Here is a 26,380-nt window from a genome sequence, read left to right as displayed (position 1 = left end):
GGCTTAATAATGTGGCCAGTGTAACTGGATGAATTTATCTGTCCAATAACTACGGTTAATACTGGTGGTTGAACAAGTCGACAACATAATTGCATATTCCTTTTTCTCCAGTGGCCTTGATGCTTTCTGCGGTATCGCAGCATCCCCTGTACTGTTGCCTCATGGCGAATTTGCTGCACAGAGCACACCATACAGTCACTCGGCAGCAGCTAGCAGCATGAATTATAGATAGGGGAGAATTTTGCAGGAGTTGTGTAATGCTGCCTAACACTGCATGAGGAGAGATGGTGGCGCAGCATCAATGAAAGGTGAACACTTCATGTCTTTAAAATGGAGATGAATGGAGGAGAGGAATGAGGCTGGACAGAGGCAATTCTTCAGATATACATTTCAAAGCTTGTCTGCATGGCAACACACTGCACGCAGGAACACACCTCTTCCGCCAATGTCAAAAACATGACCATTGCCTTGCCATTTTTAGTGAGATTCATACAGAAGGGAGTGCTGCTACAATGCCGCAGTGTCATTTTGGGGTAGTAAAACGCACCGTAATGGCTGCAGGCTGCATTGCATTACCCCCTCCCCCTTTGACAGGGGATCGATGAGGTACCTTGATAAATTTAAACGTGCGGAGCAAATTCATGACGCTCTGTAATTTGTCGCTCCCGTTTGTTGTGCAGAGCCCAGGATAACCTCTTCCTTTGTCTGCTGTCACGACCACGGCCATCCAACACCCTGTCTTTTTAATGGAACATTCTATCAGTTGTCTTCTGTTATTTTTAACTTGTCATCTATGTGGACGCCTCCCCCCCAACACACACGCACACACACACACACACACACACACACACACACACACACACACACACACACACACACACACACACACACACACACACACACACACACACACACACACACACACACACACACACACACACACACACACTCGCGTCTACTTGGTCACTTTGCACGTTTGAGTCCTTCTGCTTGACTTCTGCGTTGTGTCCCCGTTGACTGGAATGTATGGAAAGCGCACCAACAACATGGTCGACAGAGGCCTGAACACAAAGTAAGCCATCTACCTTTCACCCCTGGCATACTGACCGATACCGGGTGGAGGAGCTATATTGTCGGACAGTGATTATTTGTGTTGCAGGACAATCTTGTCCGGGCTATCAAAAGAATCCAGCACCAAGTGGACAAGTGCAGGGAGGCAGAGAGCGAGACTTACACAGACTCGCTACAACTGGAGGTAAAGTCTTCTTCTTACTCAGCTAATATCAATCTTTTCTTCATCTAAAATTTAGCATAACCTGCAAAAGTCAACGCAATTCTTTCAGTGGAACCAATTAGTGTAGTGAATCGTGCTCGGCCGGTGTTTCAGAGACAGTTTAATAGCCTGGAACGAGAGATCCGAGCCGAGTTCGGGAACCTCCACTGCTTCCTGGATGAGGAGGAGCGGAAGGACTTGGATTGACTGAAGCGGGAGCGGGGAAGAGCGCTAAAGAGACTGAAGGAGAGGGAGAAGGCCATCTCCCAGCAACGGAAGGACCTGGAGCGAGCCATGGCCGCGCTCAACGCCAAATTAGCTGAAGAAGACAGCGCCGAGATGCTCAAGGTGAGAAAAATGACATTTGCATTTGGCTCGGATTTCTGAGTGGCCAAGCGTCTGATTTTAACTATTGACTGGGTTGACATTTGCCAAATCAATGTTGTCACTTGTAGGCGGCGGCGGTCAATTCTCTTTTCTCTTTCTTTGTTTGACCGCAGGACATACAAGATCTGATTAAAAAGTAAGTCGACTCCTGAATCTTGCCTTCCGCACGCTTTCCATCCTTCCCCGCCTCATCCAAATAGATCTCAGGTCAGATTTGCGCCCCCTCCAGAAGCTGAGCTGCACTCGGGCCACTTTGTGGGACCCATTCAGTACAGAATATGGAAGCGCATGAGAAGCTGTCTCTACCCAAGTACGTACGTATGTACCACGTAAGAATGTCTTACAGGGAACCTCGCTGACTAACTTCTTTAGAAAGTAGATGAATGGATAAAGTGATGTTAATTCATTGATTCCACTCCATCCTTGATTCATCTGTGAGGTTAATAAAGCTTTTAACATAAATGGCCAAATCATTAACATACAGTCAATAACTAAAAATATCGACATAGTGGCCAGCAAGTATCCAGCGAGTATCGCCGCACCGAGGCCAGTTACGCTAAATGGACCACGCAGTTGTGGGAGCGGTCACGGGCCACTTCAATCACAGCCAATCCAAAATGGCCGTTGAGTCACGAGTGAGAGTCCTGACATCCGACAAAGCCTTGCTCTGATGCCAACATCGGAAAACAGCAACATTTGCGCTACGTTGTCCACCAAATTGGAGTCGGCTGTGCTTGTTTGTAGACATCACAGCAGTGACGCTGGACCCAGAGACAGCCCACCCTCTGCTGTCCGTGTCGCCGTCGTGCACTTCGCCGGGCTTCAACGCCGCCGGAGACGCGCCGGGATATGGGCAGGACGAGCCCAAACGCTTCCGGCACAACGACTGCGTGCTGGGTCGCAAGGGCTTCAGCGCGGGTCGGCACTACTGGGAGGTGGAAGTGGGCCGCAAGACGGCATGGAGGCTGGGCGTGGCACGGGCCGACCTCCCCCGAGGGGAGATGGTGGCCACGGGTACCTCCGCCGGTCTTTGGACTTTGGCCCTGAAGAATGGAGACATTTTGGCTTGCACCGATCCCACGCCTGTCAGGTCAACGTGGCGCTTCTCCCAACTCGCGTGGGCGTCTTTCTCGACTGCGAAAAGGAGGAGCTTTCTTTCTACAATGCCAACAACATGGCGCCAGGATACACTTTCTCCACAGGAAGGCTTCTGCTTCCTTTGTACCCCTTCTACAACCCGTGCGATGACGACAACGGCAGGAACACAGCTCCCATTAGCATCTTTAGCCCCTCGCTATGACCGGGGGCTGATGATGACCAAACGATATCGTTGAGGATTGAGCTTTGCAAGCTTGGATTGCCTCGGCATCAAGTGTTGTCAAGGTTACAGACGCCGAGCGCCGGCCGGGATTAGTGGCGTGTCAAACAGATCCAAATAAAAATAAGGAGCACTGTGCAAAGATGGCCAGTTCATTCTTGGAACGTATTAAGCAACCGCTTGAGAAGAGAAAGACAAAAGCAGCAACAATAAAAATCGCACAACTATGTATGTTCAACTCAGCACAACTTTTACTGTTCACTTTTTGTGACACATTGACGCTCAAGACCTCGTGGAAGGCAAAAGTCACACGGATGCACATCGAAGCACTTAACACAAAGCAAGCGCACGCGAAAGCGCACGTGTCGAGTGGGGGTGACAAAAGCCTGCCTTGTGTTTCTCGGCTGTGCTGCATTCAATGACATCAGTTACATAGGAACACAACATGAAAGAAATCCAAAACAGCATTTTGACATTTCATCAGGGTTTGCCTTTTAAATGAGCTCAATGCATTTGTGAATATTGGTGCGCGATATACATACATTAGCTATTTGTTTCAAGGTTGCGGATGAATTGAAAGGACTTGTCTTCTTTATCATTTACTATTATACAATAACCATTCCGTATACTCAAAACTCAATTAGAGGGTTGATTAAGCTGTGTACACATGCAATATTTACAAAGCTGGAATCAGCGTGTGTGTGTGTGTGTATGTGTGTGTGTGTGTGTGTGTGTGTGTGTGTGTGTGTGTGTGTGTGTGTGTGTGTGTGTGTGTGTGTGTGTGTGTGCGTGCGTGTGTGTGTGTGTATGCGTGTGTTGGGGGCGGGGGGTTAGTGACGGTGAAGTGTGCAACCTGTTGTTAGAAATTACCTAAAGGTGGATTTTCTAATTGTAAACTCTGCATTTGCAGCCTGGCAGTTTTGTGGAGGGAACTTCCCCAAAAAGCCTGCAAGAAGAAATACAAAAGTGTTACAAAATGAAATACGGATTTCATCTGCGATGTTCGGCCATGAGGAGGGGCTTTGATTGTCAAAAGCGATGGTGGGGGCGTGGCGCCGGTTGGGGCAGAACGGGGCAGGGTAGGGCTTTCCCATGTGAGCAGTCAGTCCTCCGGTGGTGGAATCTTCAAGTTTGGGGGCTGTCGAGGGAACCGCTTACCGAGAGGAACCACCGAGAAAATTAGCTTGCCCTGGGCCCCGGCTCAGGGGTGCCTGCCTTGACAATATTGAAGGTGCAAGATGCAAAACCATGCTTATTATTAGTCTGACAAGTTCTTTTTTCATTGAAAGAACTTTGATTGTGCAATGACATACCATTGGGAAGAGGCTCTGTCAGGAAGGGAATGTGGTCGTCGGAGGAGGGAGGCTCGTAGGCCGTGCGGGCGGCAGATGAAAGCACCTTTGAAGGTTCCAGAGTCGGACTCGGGGCTTTCGAGGTAGCTGACTCAGGCTCCGGGGTAGCGGCGACGGGCTTTGGGCTCTCGGGTCCCGGGCTCAAAGCCGGGCCGGGCTTGACGTCGACCGCTTTGGGCACATGAGGGCAATCGAGGGGGGCCTCGACGCCTTCGGGTTTCGCTTCTGCGACTGCCGGGGCACTCGGCTCGGTTTCGGCCACCGGACCGGACCTTACCTCCGTGACTGGCGGCGGCGGAGCGCTTGATTTGGTATCCGGGGCGACAGAGATGCTCACGGCATCTGAGTCGGGGACTTGCTCAGGGGCCTCCGTGTCAGTGTCCAGCGGCAGGGCGGTGTTGAAGCCGACACCCGAGTCGCTGGTGTCCAGGTTGCCGATGCCGACCTCCTTAGAAGAAACCTCCAAGCCCTGCACAAGCATCGGGTCAGTCGCTGCCCCGGGAAGACTTTCCTATGATCCATAAATGGAGCAGCGTCGCGTCTTACTTTAATGTCCACCTCGGTGCTCTGAGATTTCTCCGTGTTGTCGGCCTGTGAATGTTTTGACTCCTCGCTCAGCTTAGTGATGTTCTTAACCACCTGGCGGCACACAAAAGGAACTCGTTTTGTATTCTTTGTTGCGTGAAGAAAAAGACATGGTGTACATCAGGTAGGTTTTTTTGGAGTGGAACATATCTACTTGTTTATCTGAACTCGAAAAAGAATTGCGTCAAAACTAACCCAATTTGCATCAAAGAGGGACCGAGCCACTGCTTGGGGCAATTTCAACCAACTTTCTCCAATTTGTTTGTGGTTGCTTGCAAAACAGAAAAATAAAAACATAACCCAAATGTCTTCATTTTTTTCACTTGACTTAAGCAGCAGCAGCAGAAGCAGCAGCAGCAAATCCAAAGCTTGTTTCTCTGCCTTTTAGAAGGTCAGGCTGACATCTGTGTCACCGCTTCCGACCTGTCTGAAGGCCTCGCCCTCGTCCTCCTTGCCAGCGTTCTGGGCGATCTTCTCCAAGGCGGCAGACCTCTTGGACCTCTTCTGGACTTTGATCAGGCAAGATAGCAGGCAGGCCAGAAGGAGGAAGACCAGAAGGCTCAGCAAGGCGATGATGGCCACGTAGATGGACTCCAGCTTGTAGGCTGCCAAGAGGCGCAGGACATAACGCATGCAGGCGACCTCGAATTGACTCCTCCGAGATGTTTGTTTATGCTTACGTTTGAGCTCCATGTGGACGCTGGACACAGGGTACCCCAGCGCGTCGGTGACTTTGAAGAGGCCTTCATCGGAGCGCTTGACTTTATCCAGAAAGACCACAGAGTTCTCCAGGGAGAGGCGACCCTCAAAGCCCAGCTTGGATTGGGCCTTTCATTGGGTGGGAAGATGGGTGGAGGGAGGGATGCCCCAATAAAACATACATCAAAATAACTCTAAGACATTTTTAAATGTTAAAAAGATCACACTATCCATCCATCCATCCATCCATCCATCCATCCATCCATCCATCCATCCATCCATCCATCCATCCATCCATCCATCCATCCATCCATCCATCTTCTTCCGCTTATCCGGGGTCGGGTCGCGGGGGCAGCAGCTTCAGGAGGGACTCCCAGACTTCCCTCTCCCCAGCTACTTCATCTAGCTCATCCCGGGGGATCCCAAGGCGTTCCCAGGCCAGCCGAGAGACATAGTCTCTCCAGCGCGTCCTGGGTCGTCCCCGGGGTCTCCTACCGGTGGGACATGCCCGGAACACCTCCCCAGGGAGGCGTCCAGGAGGCATCCTGATGAGATGCCCGAGCCACCTCATCTGGCTCCTCTCAACGTGGAGGAGTAGCGACTCTACTCCGAGTCTCTCCCGGATGACCGAACTTCTCACCCTATCTCTAAGGGAGAGCCCGGACATCCTGCGGAGAAAACTCATTTCGGCCGCTTGTATCCGGGATCTCGTTCTTTCGGTCACGACCCATAGCTCGTGACCATAGGTGAGGGTAGGAGCGTAAATCGACCGGTAAATTGAGAGCTTTGCCTTTTGGCTCAGCTCTCTCTTTACCACGACGGACCGGTACAGAGTCCGCATTACTGCCGACGCTGCACCGATCCGCCTGTCGATCTCACGCTCCATCCTCCCCTCACTCGTGAACAAGACCCCAAGATACTTAAACTCCTCCACTTGGGGCAGGATCTCATCCCCGATCCGGAGAGGGCATTCCACCCTTTTCCGATCGAGGACCATGGACTCGGATTTGGAGGTGCTGACCCTCATCCCGACCGCTTCACACTCGGCTGCGAACCGCTCCAGTGAGAGCTGGAGATCACGGCCTGAAGAAGCCAACAGCACAACGTCGTCTGCAAAAAGCAGAGACGCGATGCTGAGGTCCCCAAACCGGACACCCTCAACGCCTCGGCTGCACCTAGAAATTCTGTCCATAAAAATTATGAACAGAATCGGTGACAAAGGGCAGCCTTGGCGGAGTCCAACCCTCACTGGGAACGAATCCGACTTACTGCCGGAAATGCGGACCACACTCTGGCATCGGTGATACAGGGACCGAACCGCCCTTATCAGTTGGCTCGGTACCCCGTACTCCCGAAGCACCCCCCACAGAACCTCCCGAGGGACACGGTCGAACGCCTTCTCCAAGTCCACAAAACACATGTGGACTGGTTGGGCGAACTCCCATGCACCCTCGAGGATCCTGTTGAGGGTGAAGAGCTGGTCCACTGTTCCACGGCCAGGACGAAAGCCACACTGTTCCTCCTGAATCCGAGGTTCGACCTCCCGACGGACCCTCCTCTCCAGCACCCCTGAATAGACCTTACCAGGGAGGCTGAGGAGTGTAATTCCCCTGTAATTGGAACACACCCTCCGGTCCCCCTTCTTAAAGAGGGGAACCACCACCCCAGTCTGCCAATCCAGAGGCACTGTCCCCGATGTCCACGCGATGCTGTAGAGACGTGTCAGCCATGACAGCCCCACAACATCCAGAGCCCTTAAGAAATCCGGGCGGATCTCATCCACCCCCGGGGCCTTGCCACCGAGGAGTTTTTTAACTACCTCAGTGACTTCAACCCCAGAGATTGGAGAGTCCGCCTCAGAGTCCCCAGGCCCTGCTTCCACAATGGAAGGCGTGTCGGTGGAATTGAGGAGGTCTTCGAAGTATTCTCCCCACCGACACACGACGTCCCGAGTCGAGGTCAGCAGCACGCCATCTCCACTGTAAACAGTGTTGACGTTGCACTGCTTCCCCCTCCTGAGACGCCGGATGGTGGACCAGAATTTCCTCGAAGCCGTCCGGAAGTCATTCTCCATGGCCTCGCCGAACTCCTCCCACGCCCGGGTTTTTGCCTCAGCAACCGCCGAAGCCGCGTTCCGCTTGGCCACCCGGTACCTGTCAGCTGCCTCCGGAGTCCCGCAGGCCAAAACGGCCCGATAGGACTCCTTCTTCAGCTTGACGGCATCCCTTACCGCCGGTGTCCACCAGCGGGTTCGGGGATTGCCGCCACGACAGGCACCAATGACCTTACGGCCACAGCTCCGGTCGGCCGCCTCAACAATGGAGGCGCGGAACAAGGTCCACTCGGACTCAATGTCCCCCGCCTCCCCCGGGACGTGGGAAAAGCTCTGCCGGAGGTGGGAGTTGAAGCTCTTCCTGACAGGGGATTCCGCCAGACGTTCCCAGCAGACCCTCACAGAACGTTTGGGTCTGCCAGGTCGGACCGGCATCTTCCCCCACCATCGGAGCCAACCCACCACCAGGTGGTGATCAGTTGACAGCTCCGCCCCTCTCTTCGCCCGAGTGTCCAAAACATGCGGCCGCAAATCCGATGACATGACTACAAAGTCGATCATCGAACTGCGGCCTAGGGTGTCCTGGACGCTGGACACAGGGTACCCCAGCGCGTCGGTGACTTTGAAGAGGCCTTCATCGGAGCGCTTGACTTTATCCAGAAAGACCACAGAGTTCTCCAGGGAGAGGCGACCCTCAAAGCCCAGCTTGGATTGGGCCTTTCATTGGGTGGGAAGATGGGTGGAGGGAGGGATGCCCCAATAAAACATACATCAAAATAACTCTAAGACATTTTTAAATGTTAAAAAGATCACACTAAAGTAGTATATTTAGTACAATTAGTTTGACAGTAAACTTCAACTGGGAGTTGTATTCAAGAGCTTGAATTTTTCAAATTGCTGCTGCTTGGAAGGTCCGCTGCCGCCATCTCTGTTGAACATTTTAGCTAATGGAAAGCCCAAAACTAGGATCCTTTTGCTCATAACTGAAGACCCAAAAAACGGGATGACTCACAAGTGGATGCACCGCTGTGTTTAAAACAAATAAACAACGCGGTGCTTACATTAGTGAAGTCTCCTCGGTCCATGAGAAGGCGCATTTGGTGGTCCGTGTCGGCACTGTAGTAGAGTTGCACGGCAGAGCTGTTGAGCATCAGGTTGATCTTCAGTCGTTCGCCGTGATGCAGGTTGACAAAGTGCTGGTGCTCTGAGGAAGTACACGCGCTACATCAGCGAGGGCCGGTAACAGATCGGCATCAAGGAGTATCAAGCCTTCTCGTCTCTCACCAATGACTTGGAGACAGATTTTGACCCGAACGCTGCCCCGAGCGTCCCTTACTGTGTAGCTGCCGTCATCGGCCCCCGTCACCGACCTCAGTAGCACGCTGTGGTCGCTGACCTCGATGCGACCTTGGTAGCCTTCCCGGGTCTTTCCTGTATTGGTCAGCAGCACCTGGGCCGGTCTGGGGGGGGGGGGGTTGCCGTCACTTGAAGCAATTGCGGTGGCACACCCGGTGAAGCGTGCCTTGAGGGAGGGCAAGGCACGTGCAGATAGACCTACCTGGAAGTCAGGTTGGCCTCCACCGCGCTGGTCCTGTGCTCCAGAGTGATGGGCGGTGTCACCTCCAGCAGCGGAATCCGGTAGTTTTCGCCATATTTCAACATCTCCTCGTTGTAGCAATCTGCAGGCGAGAGAGACAACAGTGGTGGGAGGTAAGCAAGTACACGTACTCGGTTGCTGTACTTCACTCGCTTTTCCAGCTATCCGTACAGCATGCCGCTTTGGCGACTGCGGCTCACCTCGCCCGAGAGCATCAGCCGCAGCACGTTTACGCCACGGGATCAACAGTCAAAGACACAAATAGAAAATTCACTGTGCAAGGCAAGTTGCTTAAATTAGAAGGAGGAAAGCGCATCTGTGCGAGAAGAAAGTCTGAAACATATTGTCAAGAAGGGGGAGCAGTGAGCCACAAATACGGGGGTAAGACTCGGAGGGAGTAAAATCAGCAACGCAGCAGGGATACGCGGGCAGGAAGGGAAGGGGGCGGACCGATGCTTAAAGAGCAGCATAATGACAGGCTGCCGGCAGCACTGCAAAGATAACAGCAAACATGCAACGGCGTCATCAGCTGGCAACGCGCGTCGTTGCGCGCCAGGGCCATCGCGCCATTGCGCTCGCCTTCCACACACGCTTGGGTTCACACACATCTGCTTCCATTATGCACACTCGCTCTCTTTTTTTAGGGTTTTGCCCATGAAGAAATTGTTTGTGCACTTGGACCTTCAGTTTGTAATGACGGAGAAATTGTGAGTGGCATGATACGATACTGGACCTTAGTTTGACAAGTCACCATCGTTTTGAATCCAACAGCATCACTTTTTGTTTTTTGGGGAGTACAAAATCTTCATCAATGTTTTCTTTTCAATGACATCAAAATGTATTGTTGGTTGTTTTTCACACGCATTGCGTACCCCGAACAAAGAGCCTGAGGCGTCGGACGTCCTCGGGGTCTTCGAGGTTCTTCACCGTGTAGACGCCCTCGTCTCCCTCAACCAGCGAATCGACCACCAGGTGGCTGAGGTGGAGGTTTATCTTGGCCCGATTGCCCACCGCCAGGCCACCACGCATCAGGACCACTTCGGGTGAGCGCGAGGTCGAGCGAAAGGTCACATCCAGCCCCGGTGCGTGCAGCAGGATGTGGAAGTCCTCCCCCAGGAACAGCGTCATAGATTCCTCAGTGACTGCGGGGGTGGGGGGGGGGGGGGGGGGGTCATCTTCGCGCAACAGTTCAGAAAGACGGCTGTCAGTTATTGTTTACTCACCTTTGCCAGACACTGACAAAGCTGCAAATACAAGGAAAAGATAAGATCAGCAACATAAATCATTGGAATCTTAAACATCGAAATCGACATCGGCCACAAAAAGATGAAATCGGTTTGGCCCTCATGAGGAATGTGGCTCTTGACCCGTTCGATTTGTAAATTGAGATAACGCAAATTGTCGCTTCTCTACCTGCGGCAAGCAGAAAGATGAGCATAACCACACGGGTTGTCGTCATCGTGGCTCTTTCGCAGCTCCTGCTGAGACAAAACATTTGCCTTTACAAAGCTAATTGTGCTAATCAGCAAAGAATTGGCATCATCGTGAGATGAGTTGTTGATTGAAAGGCCACCAAAACGTCAGGAACATTTCTCGGCATGCAAAATACAGGGCGGCGGCACATCTCATGATTATTTGCAGCAAAAACGATGGATGGCGGCCAGGCGGGAGGCGGAAGGACACAGAAGACGATCAGAATAGTCGATGCTAGAGGAGCTATGAGCTGTTTGCATTCGCCACCGCCAGCCTGACACCATGAGCGATTAGTCGACTCTAAATGTCGATTCGCTGCGGTAAGGCTCCATCGGCTCACTGACTCACTGTAGGAATGATGTGATAGTAGGGGTGTAAATCGCGGGTTTTGTCACGATACGATATCATATCGATACAAAGAACCACGATACGATATTTGCCGATATCTTAAAGCCTGCTGTGATTATTTCACGATACATCACGATATAGTGCTCCACGATCGATATTTTTATTTATTTTTTTTTTTTTTAAATAAAAATTATAGAACAATATCCTGATTTATAACAATTCATACGAAAAATCAACAAGGTACTGCAAACTCTTTATTTAGGAAATTACAAGAGTATTGTAGTATACAAAGTGCTTATTTTAACACTGTACTTTATCAAATTCCTATATTTTTTCTCATATAAGTAAAGAAAAATGAATATTCTTTCTTTTTTTGTAATACCATTAACTTTAAAGTGCATTACTGAACTATTTATTTACAATAATTTTAATTGTCCGTTGAGCCATCTTTTCTTTGGAATCCAAAGTGCTTCCAAACGAATGACTTGAAGCCCAAAGGGGAGCGAATTTCCTCGTCTTCTTGGACACTAGCCATAGCACCAGCACAGGAGCCGCGTAGTTGTCGGCTCCCCTTTCACGTGCCTGCTCTGCTCACAACACAACACGCTGCGTACTGCTCCCGGAAAGAGGAAGCAAGCAACAATGAACTGGATTTCAAAATAAAGTCGCGTCTAATGTCCGAGGTCAAACACGGCGATATAAATCGATGTTTACGTTTAGCATCGATGCCAATAAATCGTAGAGCATTATATCGATTAATCGATGTGTATCGATGAATCGTTACACCCCTATGTGATAGTCATTAACAACGTGCCCAAGGAGGATTGGCAAACTGTTTTGGGATTTGACTGATTAGTCTTCTATTTGGTCATAGTAGGGAATGAGTGAATGAATCCAAACGTGAGGAAAGGAAACCAGCTTAAAGGTTCACTTGTGGTGAGCCAACGAGTCCAGCAAACAGGCCGGCTGTGTAAGTGATGAAATAAAGGATGAGACAGGCTCCTTGCACCTGTCACATTCTCTCAAATCATCGACGGGGAGGAGGAGGAGGGGGAGGAAGACGGCTGGCTTAACACATGGCGTTATTGACAAAGCATGCGGGGCTGACAAACGTGTCTGCTGCTGTGTGAATCGTCTGTGTCACCGAGTCTCAAAGTGTGGGCTCCCTCTAGTGGCATGGCACAGAATCGCTGCCAGAACCGTTCAGTTGCATTTAACTTTTCAGTACAAAACAGTTGCACTCAATTCTATTTATTTTCCTATTGGCACATTTTACAGATGTTCAAAATGCATCATGCTATTTTTTTCGTAACAAAATTTTTCATTTTCAAGGAACACTTGTAAGGCCTACTACGCTACTGTTGCACTCAAACATGGAAGAATTTTTTCTAGGCGGTAATTGTTGACAATCGCATGATGATAATGTACATAGTGGAGTGCGGTCGCAGGCTGACTTTTTGCAGTGGTGGCGGGGGGGAGGGGGGGAAGCTAAGAAGGAGCCGAGCCTCCTCTCAGCTAATGGATGCTGTTAAGCCTTTCAACATTCACTGGAGAAAAGCACACACACGCACGCACGCACACACTCACTCACACACACGCACACACACACACACACACACACACACACACACACACACACACACACACACACAGTACAAGTGTCCCTTCAGATGAAGTCGCGTTATCCGTTCTTACTACTGTCATGGCAGGGCTCTCACCTGTCTCTTTATTAGGCTTTGCACTGTCAAGGCTGCCTTTGCAGGCACGTTTGACTCAAAAGGAATCACGTTGTAGCGCCGCCCCAAAGTGCAGACTGCTTTAGTGTTGAGGCTGCTTGGCTGTGAATTGCAGTGTTGCTCAGAAAAATGTTTTATGTATAAGTATTAAGAACATAAAGAGAAAAAATATTGTTCATTTAAAAATGTCAAACAAATGTGTACATATCTGCCAATGGAAATTGTCTTTAACGAACTCATTATCACTGTCCAAGTGTGCCTAATAGAGTGACCATGATTGTGATGAAAATCACAAAATCGATTTTTTAGAATTTCATTTCCCCAGAGGCTGACAAGTGAACGACGCATCTGCAGCCAGTAAGCACTCAGTCAATTAAAAAATAAAAATAAAATAAAAATAAAGAAACAACCACTCCAGGATCCATGCATGACCAAGCAAATTCAGTGTGACAATGCTTTAAAGTCCAAACGGTTCCACACAGGGCCCGGGACAGCAGATGCGTGCCGCATGAGGCGTGAAAAAGCTGCAGAATTTAACCCGTCACGTACCACATGCGGACAACTCGACCAAACCGGAGCATAGACAAGCGGAGAAGCGACACGAGCGAGGCCCCGAGGGGTGCCTACCTGCTTCCGATGATCCTCCTCGGCGAGGTCGGAACAAGTGTCCGTCCGATCGTCACTCGGTGGTGCGTGAATGTTTCCTGCGTGGGGTCCCGCCTCGCTCACTCTCTCTTCTCGTCCGCTCTCTCTCTTCTCGTCCTCCCTCCCTACCTCCTCGAGAGATGCTTGGCTGCTTGCTGCTTTGCTATCGCTGCTGCACTCGGTGACTCGGGGTCCACACTTGGAAGAGGTTCAAAAATGTGTCGGTCGAGCGTCGGCCCCTCGGAAGCACTCGGAAGCATTCGGAGGCACTCGGGTCCCGTCGTGAAACAGCAAACACGCGCACACGCACATCCACGCAACGACTTCACACAGCGCCTCCCTCGACACTCGGTCCACGACACGCCAGCCGAACTTGGTCGATGGTCGAGGAAGAGCCAATGGGCTTGGTTCCATTTGGTAAAAAAATTGTTTCTTTGGATGCGATAGAAGCGTCATTTGTCAAATCTCAGTGGGAAATTTAGAGAGCTTATTGTTGGTGAGCTAATAAAACAGAAAGAAAACGTCTTGATGCACATATGCTGCATAATACAGGTTGTACGTCAACAAAATAAAGGTATTACAGCAATGATTGGTTCCAAGACCACCCGCGATAGGTGAAAACCCGCGATGTAGAGAAAATATACAATATTACATAAAAGATATCCATAAAAGACTTTTATGAACCTTTATTGTATTTTATTGTATTTTTAAACACTGCATATTGTATTTTTAAATGCTTTTTGTATTTTTAAACACTTTAATAAAAGTTTTAATGTCAAACTGATTTTCATAAACATTTTTATTTAAATAAATAAGAAAATAAATAAGAGTAAATACACTGTAATCCCTCGTTTATCGCAGATATTTGGTTCCAAGACCACCGGTGATAGGTGAAAATCCGTGATGTAGAGAAAACATATTGTTACAATATCCATAAAAGACTTTCATGAACCTTCATTGTATTTTATTGTATTATTAAATACAGTATATTGTACTTTTAAATGCTTTTTGTAATTTTAAATACTTTAGTAAAAGTTTTAGAGTAAAACAATTTTCATAAACATTCTTCCATCCATCCATTTTCTATACCGCTTGTCCCCACGGGGGTCATTGGGCAGTAGGCGGGGGACACCAGCCAATCGCAGGGCATACAGAGACGAACAACCATCCACACACGCACCTAGGGGCAATTTGGAGTGCTCAATCGGCCTACCAAGCATGTTTTTGGGATGTGGGAGGAAATCGGAGTGGCCGGAGAAAACCCACGCGGGCACGGGGAGAACATGCAAACTCCACAGGGAGGTGGAATCAAACCAACACCCTCCTAACTGTCTGTTGATCGTCAATACTCACAGTTTTGTCAATTTTGACACGCACGCCTGCCACCTGATTCTCGTTTGCCTGACCCGCTGTGTTACGAGATGACCAGCTCGTCATTTTAAAGCAGTGGTTCTTAACCTTGTTGGAGGGACCGAACCCCACCAGTTTCATATGCGCATTCACCAAACCGCTTTTGCGTAAAATTTTGAAAAATAAAATCTAATTCAAGACATAGATGTTTTTTACTGGTGCACAAAATGAGCCATGCATGATCATCACCTTGTTCAAAGAACAAAACCAACACAATGCATGAACTCAACAAATTACATACCTGCAAATCAGTGTGCCTTTCAAAGTCTGCTTTTAAAGTCTTTTTTTAAAAGACTTTATTGTCAATTTCTTCACGTCAAGACACACAAAGAGATCGAAATTACGTTTCCCACTATCCCACGGTGACAAGACATATTACACAATATACGTACATACAAGTAAACAGCACAAAAAGTAAAAACAAGAAGGCACAAACAATGAATAAATAAGAGCGATGAATAAATAATAAATAAACAAATAACAAATAGATAAATAAATAAGAGGAGCAAAAATGGAGCAAGTGTGCATACAGCAGTCAGAATAGAGCGCAAAAGTACAGGACGTTATGCAGTCAAGAGTGGAGGGAGGAGAGAGTTCAGGATCCTAACAGCCTGGAGTATGAAGCTGTTGGTGAGTCTGGGGGTGCGGGAGCGTGGGCTTCTGTACCTCTTCCCAGAGGACAGAAGATCAAACAAAGAGTGAGCGGGGTGACTCACATCACACACAATCGTGGTCGCCTTGCAGGTGAGATGGGAGGTGTAAATGTCCTTCAGGGAGGGGAGTGAAACACCAATAAACTTACCAGCTGTGTTCACTATGCGCTGCAGGGCCTTCATGTTGTATTCAGTGCAGCTACCACCCCACACAGCGATACAACTGGAGAGGACGCTCTCAATGGTGCCACGGTAGAAAGTGGTCAGTATGGCCGGAGGAGCACTTGCTCGCCTGAGTTTCCGCAGGAAGTACAGGCGGCGCTGAGCTTTCTTCGCCAGTGATGCAATGTTGGTGGTCCAGGAGAGGTCCTCTCTGATGTGCACCCCCAGGAATCTGGTGCTGCTCACTCTCTCCACCACAGCACCGTCGATGGTCAGTGGCAGGTGTTGGGTGTGACCCTTCCGGAAGTCAACAACAATCTCCTTGGTCTTGTTGACGTTCAGCAGGAGGTTGTTGTCCCTGCACCACGTGGCCAGAAGGTCGACCTCCGACCTGTATTGAGTCTCGTCGCCCTCGGTGATGAGACCCACCAGAGTCGTGTCGTCGGCATATTTCAGCACGTGGTTGCTGCTGTAGGTTGCAGTGCAGTCATGCGTCAGCAGGGTGAAGAGCAGCGGACTGAGCACGCAGCCTTGGAGGGCCCTCGTGCTCAGCGTGATGCTGCCGGAGATATTGTCGCCAACATGTACTACCTGAGGCCTCTGACAGAGGAAGTCCAGTAGCCAGTTGCAGAGGTAGGTACTGAGGCGCAGCTTGTCCAGTTTGCAGATGAGTCGCTGTGGTACAATGGTGTTTAAAGGAAAATGTGCTTTCGGCAGTTTGCAAACATATTTGATTAAGGCTGCGTTAGACATATATAATCATATCAATATAATTTCTAGTAGTAGTGTGGTCGCATATTAAGTGGAAAGGAATGTGCAAGCTACATGAATTTGTTTTCTACAAAGTATTGTGGAACAGGATGTCCAGACAGGGAGGACATCTCAAGGCCGGTGAGGAACGCGAATAACAACTCGTCATTGTGGTCCAGACCCAACCGCCCGCAACTGAGACCAGACACCTGCGCTGAGCAGCGGAAAACCCCAAACGAGCAGCGGATGACCATCAACCAATCACCACACAATATTTTGCATGCTTGAATATTCATATTGTGTTTCTTTAAAACTGGGCAACCCGGAAGAATGTGTTGTCTCTTGATGGTCACAAGAACACACGAATCTTAGTGTGAGGGACCCGGGGGACCCAGGCGCCTGTATTAGCTTGCTTTGTCAGGATTAAACAATTGGTAAATTCGGCCTCATTGATCTACTAGTCTTCTCTTTGACAGAACGAACTCGCAAAATTGTTAGGTGCGACAGTGTGTGGATTTGGACATACCGTATTTTCCGCCCTAAAAGGCGCACCTAAAAACCTAAAATTTTCTCAAAAGCCGACAGTGCGCCTTATAGGCCAGTGCGCCTTATATATGGATCAACTGATGAATTTGTTGATCCATACTGGTTGTACACAGTGCTCTGCCAAAATGTTTCAGTACGTTTTAGTACGACTAGTAAATTACAAGGTCGCATCGCTTCCCAGCATTACGGCAACTGTAGTCAGGGGGCGTCACCGAATAGCTGTTGTACCCGCGAGGCTATTTCATGTCAAAATAGGCTGCTCTGTTAATGTTTCGAGTAAATCTACGGATCGATATGGAAGGGAAACATAGGTAAGTAGTACCAATGCGTTAGATCGAACTTTAGTCAGTTCCGATCATTTTATAGGAGATCGTTTGAGAAACGCGATTGTTTACACTTTGCTGAGGCTCATGGGAGATTGCGAGCTGAGGCTCGTGAGACTTTGCGGATGGCTAATGCTATTGCGATAGCTGCTATACGTACCAGGCTATTTCATGTCAAAATAGGCTGCTCTGTTAATGTTTCGAGTAAATCTACGGATCGATATGGAAGGGAAACATAGGTAAGTAGTACCAATGCGTTAGATCGAACTTTAGTCAGTTCCGATCATTTTATAGGAGATCGTTTGAGAAACGCGATTGTTTACACTTCGCTGAGGCTCATGGGAGATTGCGAGCTGAGGCTCGTGAGACTTTGCGGATGGCTAATGCTATTGCGATAGCTGCTATACGTACCAGGCTATTTCATGTCAAAATAGGCTGCTCTGTTAATGTTTCGAGTAAATCTACGGATCGATATGGAAGGGAAACATAGGTAAGTAGTACCAATGCGTTAGATCGAACTTTAGTCAGTTCCGATCATTTTATAGGAGATTGTTTGAGAAACGCGATTGTTTACACTTTGCTGAGGCTCATGGGAGATTGCGAGCTGAGGCTCGTGAGACTTTGCGGATGGCTAATGCTATTGCGATAGCTGCTATACGTACCAGGCTATTTCATGTCAAAATAGGCTGCTCTGTTAATGTTTCGAGTAAATCTACGGATCGATATGGAAGGGAAACATAGGTAAGTAGTACCAATGCGTTAGATCGAACTTTAGTCAGTTCTGATCATTTTATAGGAGATCGTTTGAGAAACGCGATTGTTTACAGAGGGCTCGTTGGTTATTGGCTAGTGGATGCATACCGCAACCCTAGTCAACCTCAGTTTGATGCAGTATAGCTTCTATTTTATGCGCCTTATAATCCGGTGCGCCTTATATATGGACAAAGTTTTAAAATGGGCCGTTCATTGAAGGTGCGCCTTATAACCCGGTGCGCCTTTTAGGGCGGAAAATACGGTAATTCTTGTGTTAAGTGTTGATCGCAATTTGGAGTCAGATCAATAACTAAAATCCGTAGCCTAACAATTTCTTGGTGACCCTGACGTGATGTCAAGAGAAGGGTAATTGACTAACTCGTGGTCTGTATCCAAGTCACCGGACAGTTAGTCTGGGACAGCTGTCTTCCGGTCGGCGAACCGTTTGGGAATAAGGAATAAGCGCACAACGTTGAGCTGGTACGACGTCTCCTCAACCCTGAGCTCATCACCGATGAGGTAAGCAGAATACCTGTTACTATATGTCGAAATTCTGCAAATTGAAAGAGGAAATTTAAGAGGAGACTGTCGTTCAGATCAAATAAGGTGTGCAAGAAGTTAAGGCAATTAGAAACAGTTAAATTCCGCAGTGGGAGGGCGGACTCCTCTGTTTTTTTTTACGTGTGTAATTAGAAACAGTTAAATTCCGTTGGGGCGGTGTGGAGCCCCCTAACTTACAAGTTAGTTAAATTCCGCAGTGGGAGGGCGGACTCCTCTGTTTTGCTTCGTCGTGGCGGACAAAAGTGCGGTGACGACTGTACTTAAATAGCTGGGGTGCTTGTGAGATCCCCGAGGAGAAGTGAGGCCTCCTCAAAAAGTATCCGGTGATAACAGTTCCTCCTGTGAGAGATCAGACCGCTAAAATATCCAAAATGAGCAATCAAATTGGGGGGAGTGTGTGTGTGATGAGAGGTATGAATGGCGTGAGATTAAAGGAATGTATGCTGATGTGGAAGCGCAAATCGTGAGTTACATGAGAGATGGATTCGAATCCCTTTGTCTGTGTGTTCTGTGTTAGTGCGTAATCTCTGTAAATTTTGTGTCAGTCTGTCGTCGTTCGTCTGAGCTCTGTGTGCGCACTTTGTGTATTGGCGTGCGGATGCGTGTGTGTGCGGTTGTGTGCGCGCTCGGTGTGTGTGCGTTTATGTGGACACCCTGTGTGGGTGCGGGCGTCTGAGGAGGAAGATGGCATGGATCAGAGAATGTTCAAGAAAGGAGGGGGCCCGGTGGGCTCCAAGGCGTGGAATGGCGCTATACCGGCGAGGGTGGGGGCCAGCAGGACGCGCGGGCCTGGCCAGATTGTGACGTCAACATTGATACGCTGACCCACGTCCAGGGGCGCTGTGCCGAGGAGTCCGCAAAGGCTGGGCTGGGTCCCCCCGGGAGAGGTCAATGTTGAGGAGAACTGAGGCAAGATGAGGGGAGATCAAATGTTGATGAGCAAAGGGTGCATGACCAACAGCGAACGTGCATGATTGAAACTGAAACATCACTGGCACTAATGTTTAACAGTTTGCAAATAGGCGAGAGAGGGGCATGCTTGCAATAATCATTCGAATATTAATGTATGTGTATTTGTGGGTCTTAGGAAAAGAGTTGGGCCGTGGCAGCAGTGATTTATGGCAGGACGCTACACATTCGGCCCAAGACAGATAGAAAGAGGGAGTGAGAGAAGAGAGGGGGGCTAACTCGTAAATAGTGAGGAGATAATTGCTCAATTGATGGGGGTTAATAATTATCCAAATTCTAGTCACATGTTTTGAGGGACCACAGCAACAACATTGTATTTGCAGGCCATTAATTTAGTAGGTGATGACAGTGTCTAGATAAGTAGACTGTTTTATCAAAAATGTGAGAGTGAAGGAGGAGGTTTGATTTGTAATCTGGCATTTGGGTGCCACTTTTAAGAGTCTGTGCAGGAGCATAGATTATTTTTGGTTGTTTTTAAAGATATATTTAACAGTTTATTTCGGTGCAGTAAGGACGTAGCAGTTTTGAAAGATTTAAAATTAAAAGCAAAATTACATTTTAATTTTGACATATGCCAGTTAACATGAGGATGGCAAATAAATAAATGAATAAATACTAGCTCAAATGTGGCATGTGTTTTAAATTGGGCGATAAGACATTCACTTTCAAGCACTATCATTTAGCGCTGCTGACAACAATAACTTATGAGATGGTAAATCAAGGAGGAGTGTCATAGTTGGAACACAGGCGCTGTATGACCTATAGATTGAACAATAACATTCACCGCATATACAACCATATTGGTAGTTGTTAAATTACATTACAGTTTATTACAAAGGATTTCGGAACTTTATTTGATGATAAACACTGGAACGAGGATTTTAGCCGTGTTAATGGGTAGGGTGGATGGATTACTCAGAAGAAGAGAAAAAAAAAAAAAAAAAAAAGCATTTGATAAGGGCGGCTTGATAGTAAGATGATGAGTGTGCGCAACTGATAGGATACAAAATTTTAATAGGAAAATTTGGGGTGTAAGGAACAAATACTACACAGGAAGACTGATAACACGAAGATAGTTTTGTTAAATTTGTGTCCCAGTGTGTTCTTCCCTAGCGCGTGGCACAATTCCTGAACTGAGTCCTCTTACTCCACTGGCTGTCTCAAAATCAACAGAGGACTGTCCCTGGTCATGAGACACCTTTGACCTTTGGGAGAACAACAGGAACTACTATCATGCTTGAAGGGGGCAAGCACAGCTCTTCACAGGACAAGAACCATACAGTTGGTGGAATACACACAGTTGCAGATCAAAAAGAAAATGGACTGAAAGAACAAAGACAAGATGGACGCATTTGAGAGTGGCGGACGATCCAGCCCTGAATCATCATCATGAGAATCTGAGAGGAGAGGCTGCTAAAGACTTGCACGAGTCACATGAAGTCAAACTGGACACATTGTTAAAGACTGCTGAAGCATTACAAAGTTGGTGGAGTGTGGGACAAAAGGGATGGAAGTGTGTTTGGGTGCTGGGGCGGACATATCTGAGGAGTTTTGATAAAAGAGGGAATAATAAGGCTGCTTATTGACACTGAAACGGGGATAAAAAACAAAATACATAGATATGGACAGTGAAGATGCACTAATAATAACAAATCATACGACAGCGTGATCAGAAACTTTGCAAAGTGGACATTGATCGATAGAAATTAAATCATTTGAATCATAAATTTTTATATGTAACATAGCATTTCAAAGACATGATGAATCTAATTGAAATAATGAAATTTTATAATTGGACCGGTGAAAATTTGGATTCGGGCAACAGAAGGGTGAATTGCTAAACTTAATTGACTTTTATCAAAACGACAGAATTTAATTACACATCAATTGCGACTGATTTATAGGAAACATATTTGAGCTTGAAGGGGTGAGGGGCCATAAGAAAGTTGGAATTTTGGATAGCAAAATAGTAATACAGGGCACTACTTAATTAAAAAAGGATACAGTAGGGCTTTAAATAACAAATACAGTGACATGACCCTTGCGACAATTGATTTAAATGGCACTTTATGATAGGCACCTAGGGTTAGGATTAACAATCCATCCATCCATCCATTACTGGTGCGGCTTGTCCTTACGAGTGTTGCGGAGGATTAACAATAATAACTAGAATTTGTAATTTTTGGAGAAATTGTGTGTGAAGGCGAAGAGGCTGAATAAAAATTCGGGGAATGCTACAAGATTATGTTTAAATTTGGAACGTGTTGAATTGGTCAGAAAATGGATGAAAATATGGAAAGAATTTTGTAAAATTGGGCGTGAATTTTAAAGTTGAAAATTTGAAATTTTTCACAAGTGGGAAGTTTTGGAATAGGTAGGCATAAGATGAACAGGTAAACAATTGAAATGGGTTGAGTCAGTGAAAAAAAATTAATTAGAAATTAGAAGGGAAAAAGGAAATTTTGCAAAATTTTACCGCAATGTTGAAAGTGAAAATGTGAAATTTTAATCTAGAAAGTGAAAGAAGGTGAATTGGAAAGTGAAAGAAGGTGAATTGGAGGAATTATGTGGAAGAAAATGAGAAATATTGAATGTGCCATGAAGAATGAATGGTGAAATATTGGCTTAAAATTTGTAAATTTCTCGAAAACCGTAAATATTTAGAATATTTGGCATGAATATTTGGAATGTGTTAAAAGTGGAATGAAGTGAATCAGATGAATTCGTAGAAGTAGTTAAGCTAAAAAAAAAAAAAAGAATAAATAAATAAAAAGAGGCAGAAGAATGCAGAAGAAGTTGAATAATAATAAAGTCAAGGCAAGTCAAGTTTATTTATATAGCCCACAAGCAAGTCTCAAAGGGCTTCAAATGTACAAAAATTGGCAATTTAAAGTACAGGAACAATAAGTGTGAGGGCCACAATGATGATCATGACAGCAAAAATATTTCTAATTGGTTTTGATAGGTACAAAGGGGGAACGTGGAAGAAGGTAATTTTAAGAATTGGCATCAACAAAAATGAGAACGATAATCTTCAAGGTGATAGCGTAAGTGGCAGGAGGAAGCTGTGTATATTGTTTTTAAACATTATTTTTGATATCATTATTTTTTTAGGAGGGTCAGTTATGCTTGTGAGGAGATGAATGAAGGAACAAGGTAACAGTAAAAGGGAGTGCTCTATAAATTGTTGGTTCTTTGCCAGAGGTAGTTATTTGGAGGGATGAATTTAAACTGAAAGCGAAATGGAACTGTTTAGTGGAAGAAATATGGGAAGGTGGAAATATTGAAGTTACAGCTCAACACAAAGGGTCAAATAGATAATGTGAGATGTGAGCAAACTAAATGGGGAGTTAAATCATGTTCCAGCATTATGCATATTGGCAAACAATGAGAGGACAGGAGACCAGACAATTAGATATTAACTTTGGATTTAAAATAAAAAAGGGACATTTTAATTGAGGAGAAAATTTTGTGTAGGGAGGACTCCTTTTACAATTTAATATTGTATGGGGTTTTATGTGTGTGTTGTGAGATGACAGTTTGTCTGTAATGGTGTATGAATGTCAAGTCTGTGCTTGTGGTGTGGTGTTGGTGTATTGTGAATGGTTAACATAATTCAAGGCTGGGGTGATGTGATCACAGCAGAGGATAACATTCCTCTCACCTGAAAAATATAAAGATACTACAGATTTGAAAAAGCAAGATTGATCAGGGCTAATTTTGGATCAAATATGGGTTTAGGATTACTCAAGGGCACCATCGACAACAAAGTGCGATGGAGAAGGCCCATTTCAGTAATATGGTCAGATAAGACAGAACTAGTATCGAACATCAAGACTTTGGACGATTTGACGTGTGACGACTTTGAGCTCACCCGACGGGGTGACGGACTAGGTGGACAGTGACCAAATGTTTGACGCTTGAGCTTGCTTGCGACAAGAGCACGCTCTGCTTTGTTTTTCTGTGTGACTTGATTTTTTTTTTTTGCAGCATCAGCCACCAGCCGAGGAGCGGATTGCGCGTTGCTTGCGTAACTTGTTTTCGTTCTTGCAGGTTGTCGATTGCGTTTGTGGAAAGTTTGTGTTGAATTTACAAGAATATGTTAACCCTTGCCCTTTTGGTTTTTATGATGAACTTGTTGATGACATGGTTTTCAGGACATGATCCGCGGGCGCCAGGATTCATTTTATGACTGTTTTTATTTTGATACTTGATGTCTGTTTTTGTGTGTACAAATGTCCGCTGCCAGCAGGGCTATAAGCTCACTGACAGGAGTGCGATGATTTTTGTTTGTGTTGCCGAGTGTGTGGTGGACAGTCAAGTTTTAAGGACTTGGAGTGACGGTCCCGGGGCCCAGATGGGAGCTAGAGGTTCCGCGGGCCTGGCTACAATGAGTGTGGTGATGAGAGGGTACGCTTTGCAGGTTCCTTTTGATACGTAATGACACATTGGGTGAATGTGTCAAAAGGGGGAGGTGTAAAATAGAAATGGGTGAGTAGGTGTAAAATAGAAAGGGGTGAGTAGGTGAGTAGGTGTAAAATAGAAATGGGTGAGTAGGTTTCAATTTGTAATTGTGATAGTTTTTTTTCCAAATTCACTTGTTTTTAAGTTTTAACAGGACATGCCAGAATTCAACTAGCAGTGATGGAAGGAGCAGAGGAAGACCAGTGACATCTGGTTGTGGTGTGGTGACAACAAATTATATGATCGCTTGCCGAAGGATGCATCAGGTATCTGTGCCCTCGTGTCTTTGATAATGCCTGTGGTGGTTGTCCTCATTGAAATACAGAATCTCAATTGGAACATAGAGTCCCCACTGGCGGGGCTCCTGAAGCGAGCCAAAAGAGACGTTTTGCCCCCATGGTTGAGCGACAACGATCCAACATATATTGACGCCATAGGAGTGCCCCGGGGTGTGCCAGATAAGTATAAACTCGTTAATCAAGTGTCCTCGGTATTCGAAAGCATTTTCCTATGGATCACCCCCAATAAAAATGTTGACCGTATTAATTACGTTCAGACTGACCCAGGCGTTGGAAGGACTAAGGACACTGAATAAAAAGATGAAAGATCATTCAGGTGTACGCACCGATATTTGGTCTGATTGGATGAAAACGTTCGGAAGCTGGAAAGGCCTCATCATGTCTGTGCTTGTTGCTGTGGCTATTTTTACTGCAATAATGATTTTATGCGGTTGTTGCTGTATTCCATGTATTAGATCACTCACTGTTCGGTTGATCGAGAAAACCGTTGGTCCGTTGTCACCGAAGGGCCAATATACCCTGGTGACTCAACATGAGCCGCGGGGGGAAGAAAGGACCGACAGTGTGCTGGTCGCTGCTTGCTAGAGTAACTGGTGATGACCTCATAAATGAGGTCATGAGAGGGAATAAAGGAGAATGTGCTTTCGGCAGTTTGCAAACATATTTGATTAAGGCTGCGTTAGACATATAATCATATCAATATAATTTCTAGTAGTAGTGTGGTCGCATATTAAGTGGAAAGGAATGTGCAGGCTACATGAATTTGTTTTCTACAAAGTATTGTGGAACAGGATGTCCAGACAGGGAGGACATCTCAAGGCCGGTGAGGAACGCAAATAACAACTCGTCATTGTGGTCCAGACCCAACCGCCCACAACTGAGACCAGACACTTGCGCTGAGCAGCGGAAAACCCCAAACGAGCAGCGGATGACCATCAACCAATCACCACACAATATTTTGCATGCTTGAATATTCATATTGTGTTTCTTTAAAACTGGGCAACCCGGAAGAATGTGTTGTCTCTTGATGGTCACAAGAACACACGAATCTTAGTGTGAGGGACCCAGGCGCCTGTATTAGCTTGCTTTGTCAGGATTAAACAATTGGTAAATTCGGCCTCATTGATCTACTGGTCTTCTCTTTGACAGAACGAACTCGCAAAATTGTTAGGTGCGACAGTGTGTGGATTTGGACATAATTCTTGTGTTAAGTGTTGATCGCAATTTGGAGTCAGATCAATAACTAAAATCCGTAGCCTAACATGTTGAATGCAGAACTGAAGTCCACAAACAGCAATCTCACATACGAGTCTCTTTTCTCCAGGTGGGTGAGGGCTGAGTGGAGGGCAGAGCAGATGGCATCCTCAGAGGACCGTTTGGCTCGGTACGCAAACTGGAAAGGGTCTATGGTGGGGGGGAGAATGGATCTGATGTGCTCCATGACAAGCCGCTCAAAGCACTTCATGATGATGGGTGTCAGTGCCACGGGGCGGTAGTCATTGAAGCAGGATGGAGCAGGTTTCTTTGGCACAGGTATGATGTGGCAGCCTTGAAACATGATGTGATGATGGCCTGCTGCAGGGAAATGTTAAAGATGTCCGTGAAGACACCCATCAGCTCCTCAGAGCAGTCCTTCAGCGCTCGACCTGGGATGTTGTCTGGGCCCACCGCCTCACGCTATCGGCAGAGAGGCACAGGGCCTGCTCGTGTGGAGGGGTCTTCAGCGGGCAAGTGCTTTGCGAGACCAGTTCAGATATGCGTTATCACAAATTTACACGATAAATCAGGTGTATTCGGACCACCGCAGTGGAGGCTCTGCCGAACACCTGAGACCGACTCACGAAACCCCTAGGGTTCGATCGAACCCAGGTTAAGAACCACTGTTTTAAAGATAAACGCGCAACGGCTCCGCTCTGCTCTTACCGTGCTGACCGGCTGACGCGCCCCCACTGTCCAGGGCAAGGGCATCCGCACAAGACTTTTATAATTTTATTTTTTAAACACTTTATTATACTTTTAAACAC

The 26,380-nt window shown here is 47.0% G+C and overlaps 2 protein-coding genes and 2 long non-coding RNA genes across 8 annotated transcripts; 3 read left to right on the top strand and 1 right to left on the bottom strand.

Moving 5' to 3' along the window:
* Window positions 1-1,567: 1,567 nt before the first annotated feature.
* si:ch73-54f23.4 (E3 ubiquitin-protein ligase TRIM69) lies at window positions 1,568-2,960 on the top strand. Its single transcript, XM_037273665.1, has 5 exons — window positions 1,568-1,621; window positions 1,774-1,796; window positions 1,861-1,970; window positions 2,405-2,809; window positions 2,863-2,960. The coding sequence occupies exons 1-5, from the start codon at window positions 1,568-1,570 to the stop codon at window positions 2,958-2,960; spliced, it is 690 nt and encodes a 229-aa protein (XP_037129560.1).
* Window positions 2,961-3,952: 992 nt separating this feature from the next.
* Window positions 3,953-13,763, bottom strand: si:dkeyp-77h1.4. 5 transcript variants are annotated; one of them, XM_037274944.1, is made up of 14 exons: window positions 13,449-13,761; window positions 12,804-12,923; window positions 10,678-10,745; window positions 10,488-10,508; window positions 10,137-10,406; window positions 9,226-9,346; window positions 8,952-9,127; window positions 8,729-8,871; window positions 8,272-8,384; window positions 5,596-5,630; window positions 5,339-5,520; window positions 4,877-4,969; window positions 4,292-4,799; window positions 3,953-4,189 (listed from the first exon to the last, which is right to left on the bottom strand). In XM_037274944.1, exons 3-14 carry the CDS (start codon window positions 10,721-10,723, stop codon window positions 4,158-4,160), a joined length of 1,740 nt encoding a protein of 579 aa, XP_037130839.1. In that variant the 5' UTR covers window positions 10,724-10,745; window positions 12,804-12,923; window positions 13,449-13,761; the 3' UTR covers window positions 3,953-4,157. The 5 variants fall into 5 exon arrangements, with proteins under 5 accessions (XP_037130839.1, XP_037130840.1, XP_037130841.1 ...); XM_037274945.1 differs by having other exon boundaries at window positions 10,678-10,742; XM_037274946.1 differs by lacking the exon at window positions 12,804-12,923 and having other exon boundaries at window positions 3,953-4,193; window positions 13,449-13,763.
* Window positions 5,276-24,243, top strand: LOC119136482. Its single transcript, XR_005100748.1, has 3 exons — window positions 5,276-5,286; window positions 14,822-14,825; window positions 24,174-24,243. It is a non-coding gene; the product is annotated as an uncharacterized LOC119136482 (long non-coding RNA).
* LOC119136484 lies at window positions 18,868-21,320 on the top strand. The gene is made up of 2 exons (XR_005100750.1): window positions 18,868-19,453; window positions 20,707-21,320. It is a non-coding gene; the product is annotated as an uncharacterized LOC119136484 (long non-coding RNA).
* Window positions 24,244-26,380: the final 2,137 nt, after the last annotated feature.

The sequence above is a fragment of the Syngnathus acus genome, chromosome 16, assembly GCF_901709675.1.
Source record: "Syngnathus acus chromosome 16, fSynAcu1.2, whole genome shotgun sequence".
In the NCBI taxonomy this organism is placed as follows: Eukaryota; Metazoa; Chordata; class Actinopteri; order Syngnathiformes; family Syngnathidae; genus Syngnathus; species Syngnathus acus.
This window is presented reverse-complemented; position numbering and strand designations above follow the sequence as displayed.

Coding starts and splice junctions, on each gene's coding strand:
- si:dkeyp-77h1.4 (XM_037274944.1), bottom strand. CDS start 10,723: ATGACGACAACCCGTGTGGTTATGCTCATCTTTCTGCTTGCCGCAG. Junction 10,509..10,677: donor CATCTTTCTGCTTGCCGCAG/GTAGAGAAGCGA, acceptor TTGTATTTGCAG/CTTTGTCAGTGTCTGGCAAA. Junction 8,872..8,951: donor AATCTGTCTCCAAGTCATTG/GTGAGAGACGAG, acceptor GTACTTCCTCAG/AGCACCAGCACTTTGTCAAC.
- si:ch73-54f23.4 (XM_037273665.1), top strand. CDS start 1,568: ATGGCCGCGCTCAACGCCAAATTAGCTGAAGAAGACAGCGCCGAGATG. Junction 1,797..1,860: donor ATACAAGATCTGATTAAAAA/GTAAGTCGACTC, acceptor TCATCCAAATAG/ATCTCAGGTCAGATTTGCGC. Junction 1,971..2,404: donor GAGAAGCTGTCTCTACCCAA/GTACGTACGTAT, acceptor GCTTGTTTGTAG/ACATCACAGCAGTGACGCTG.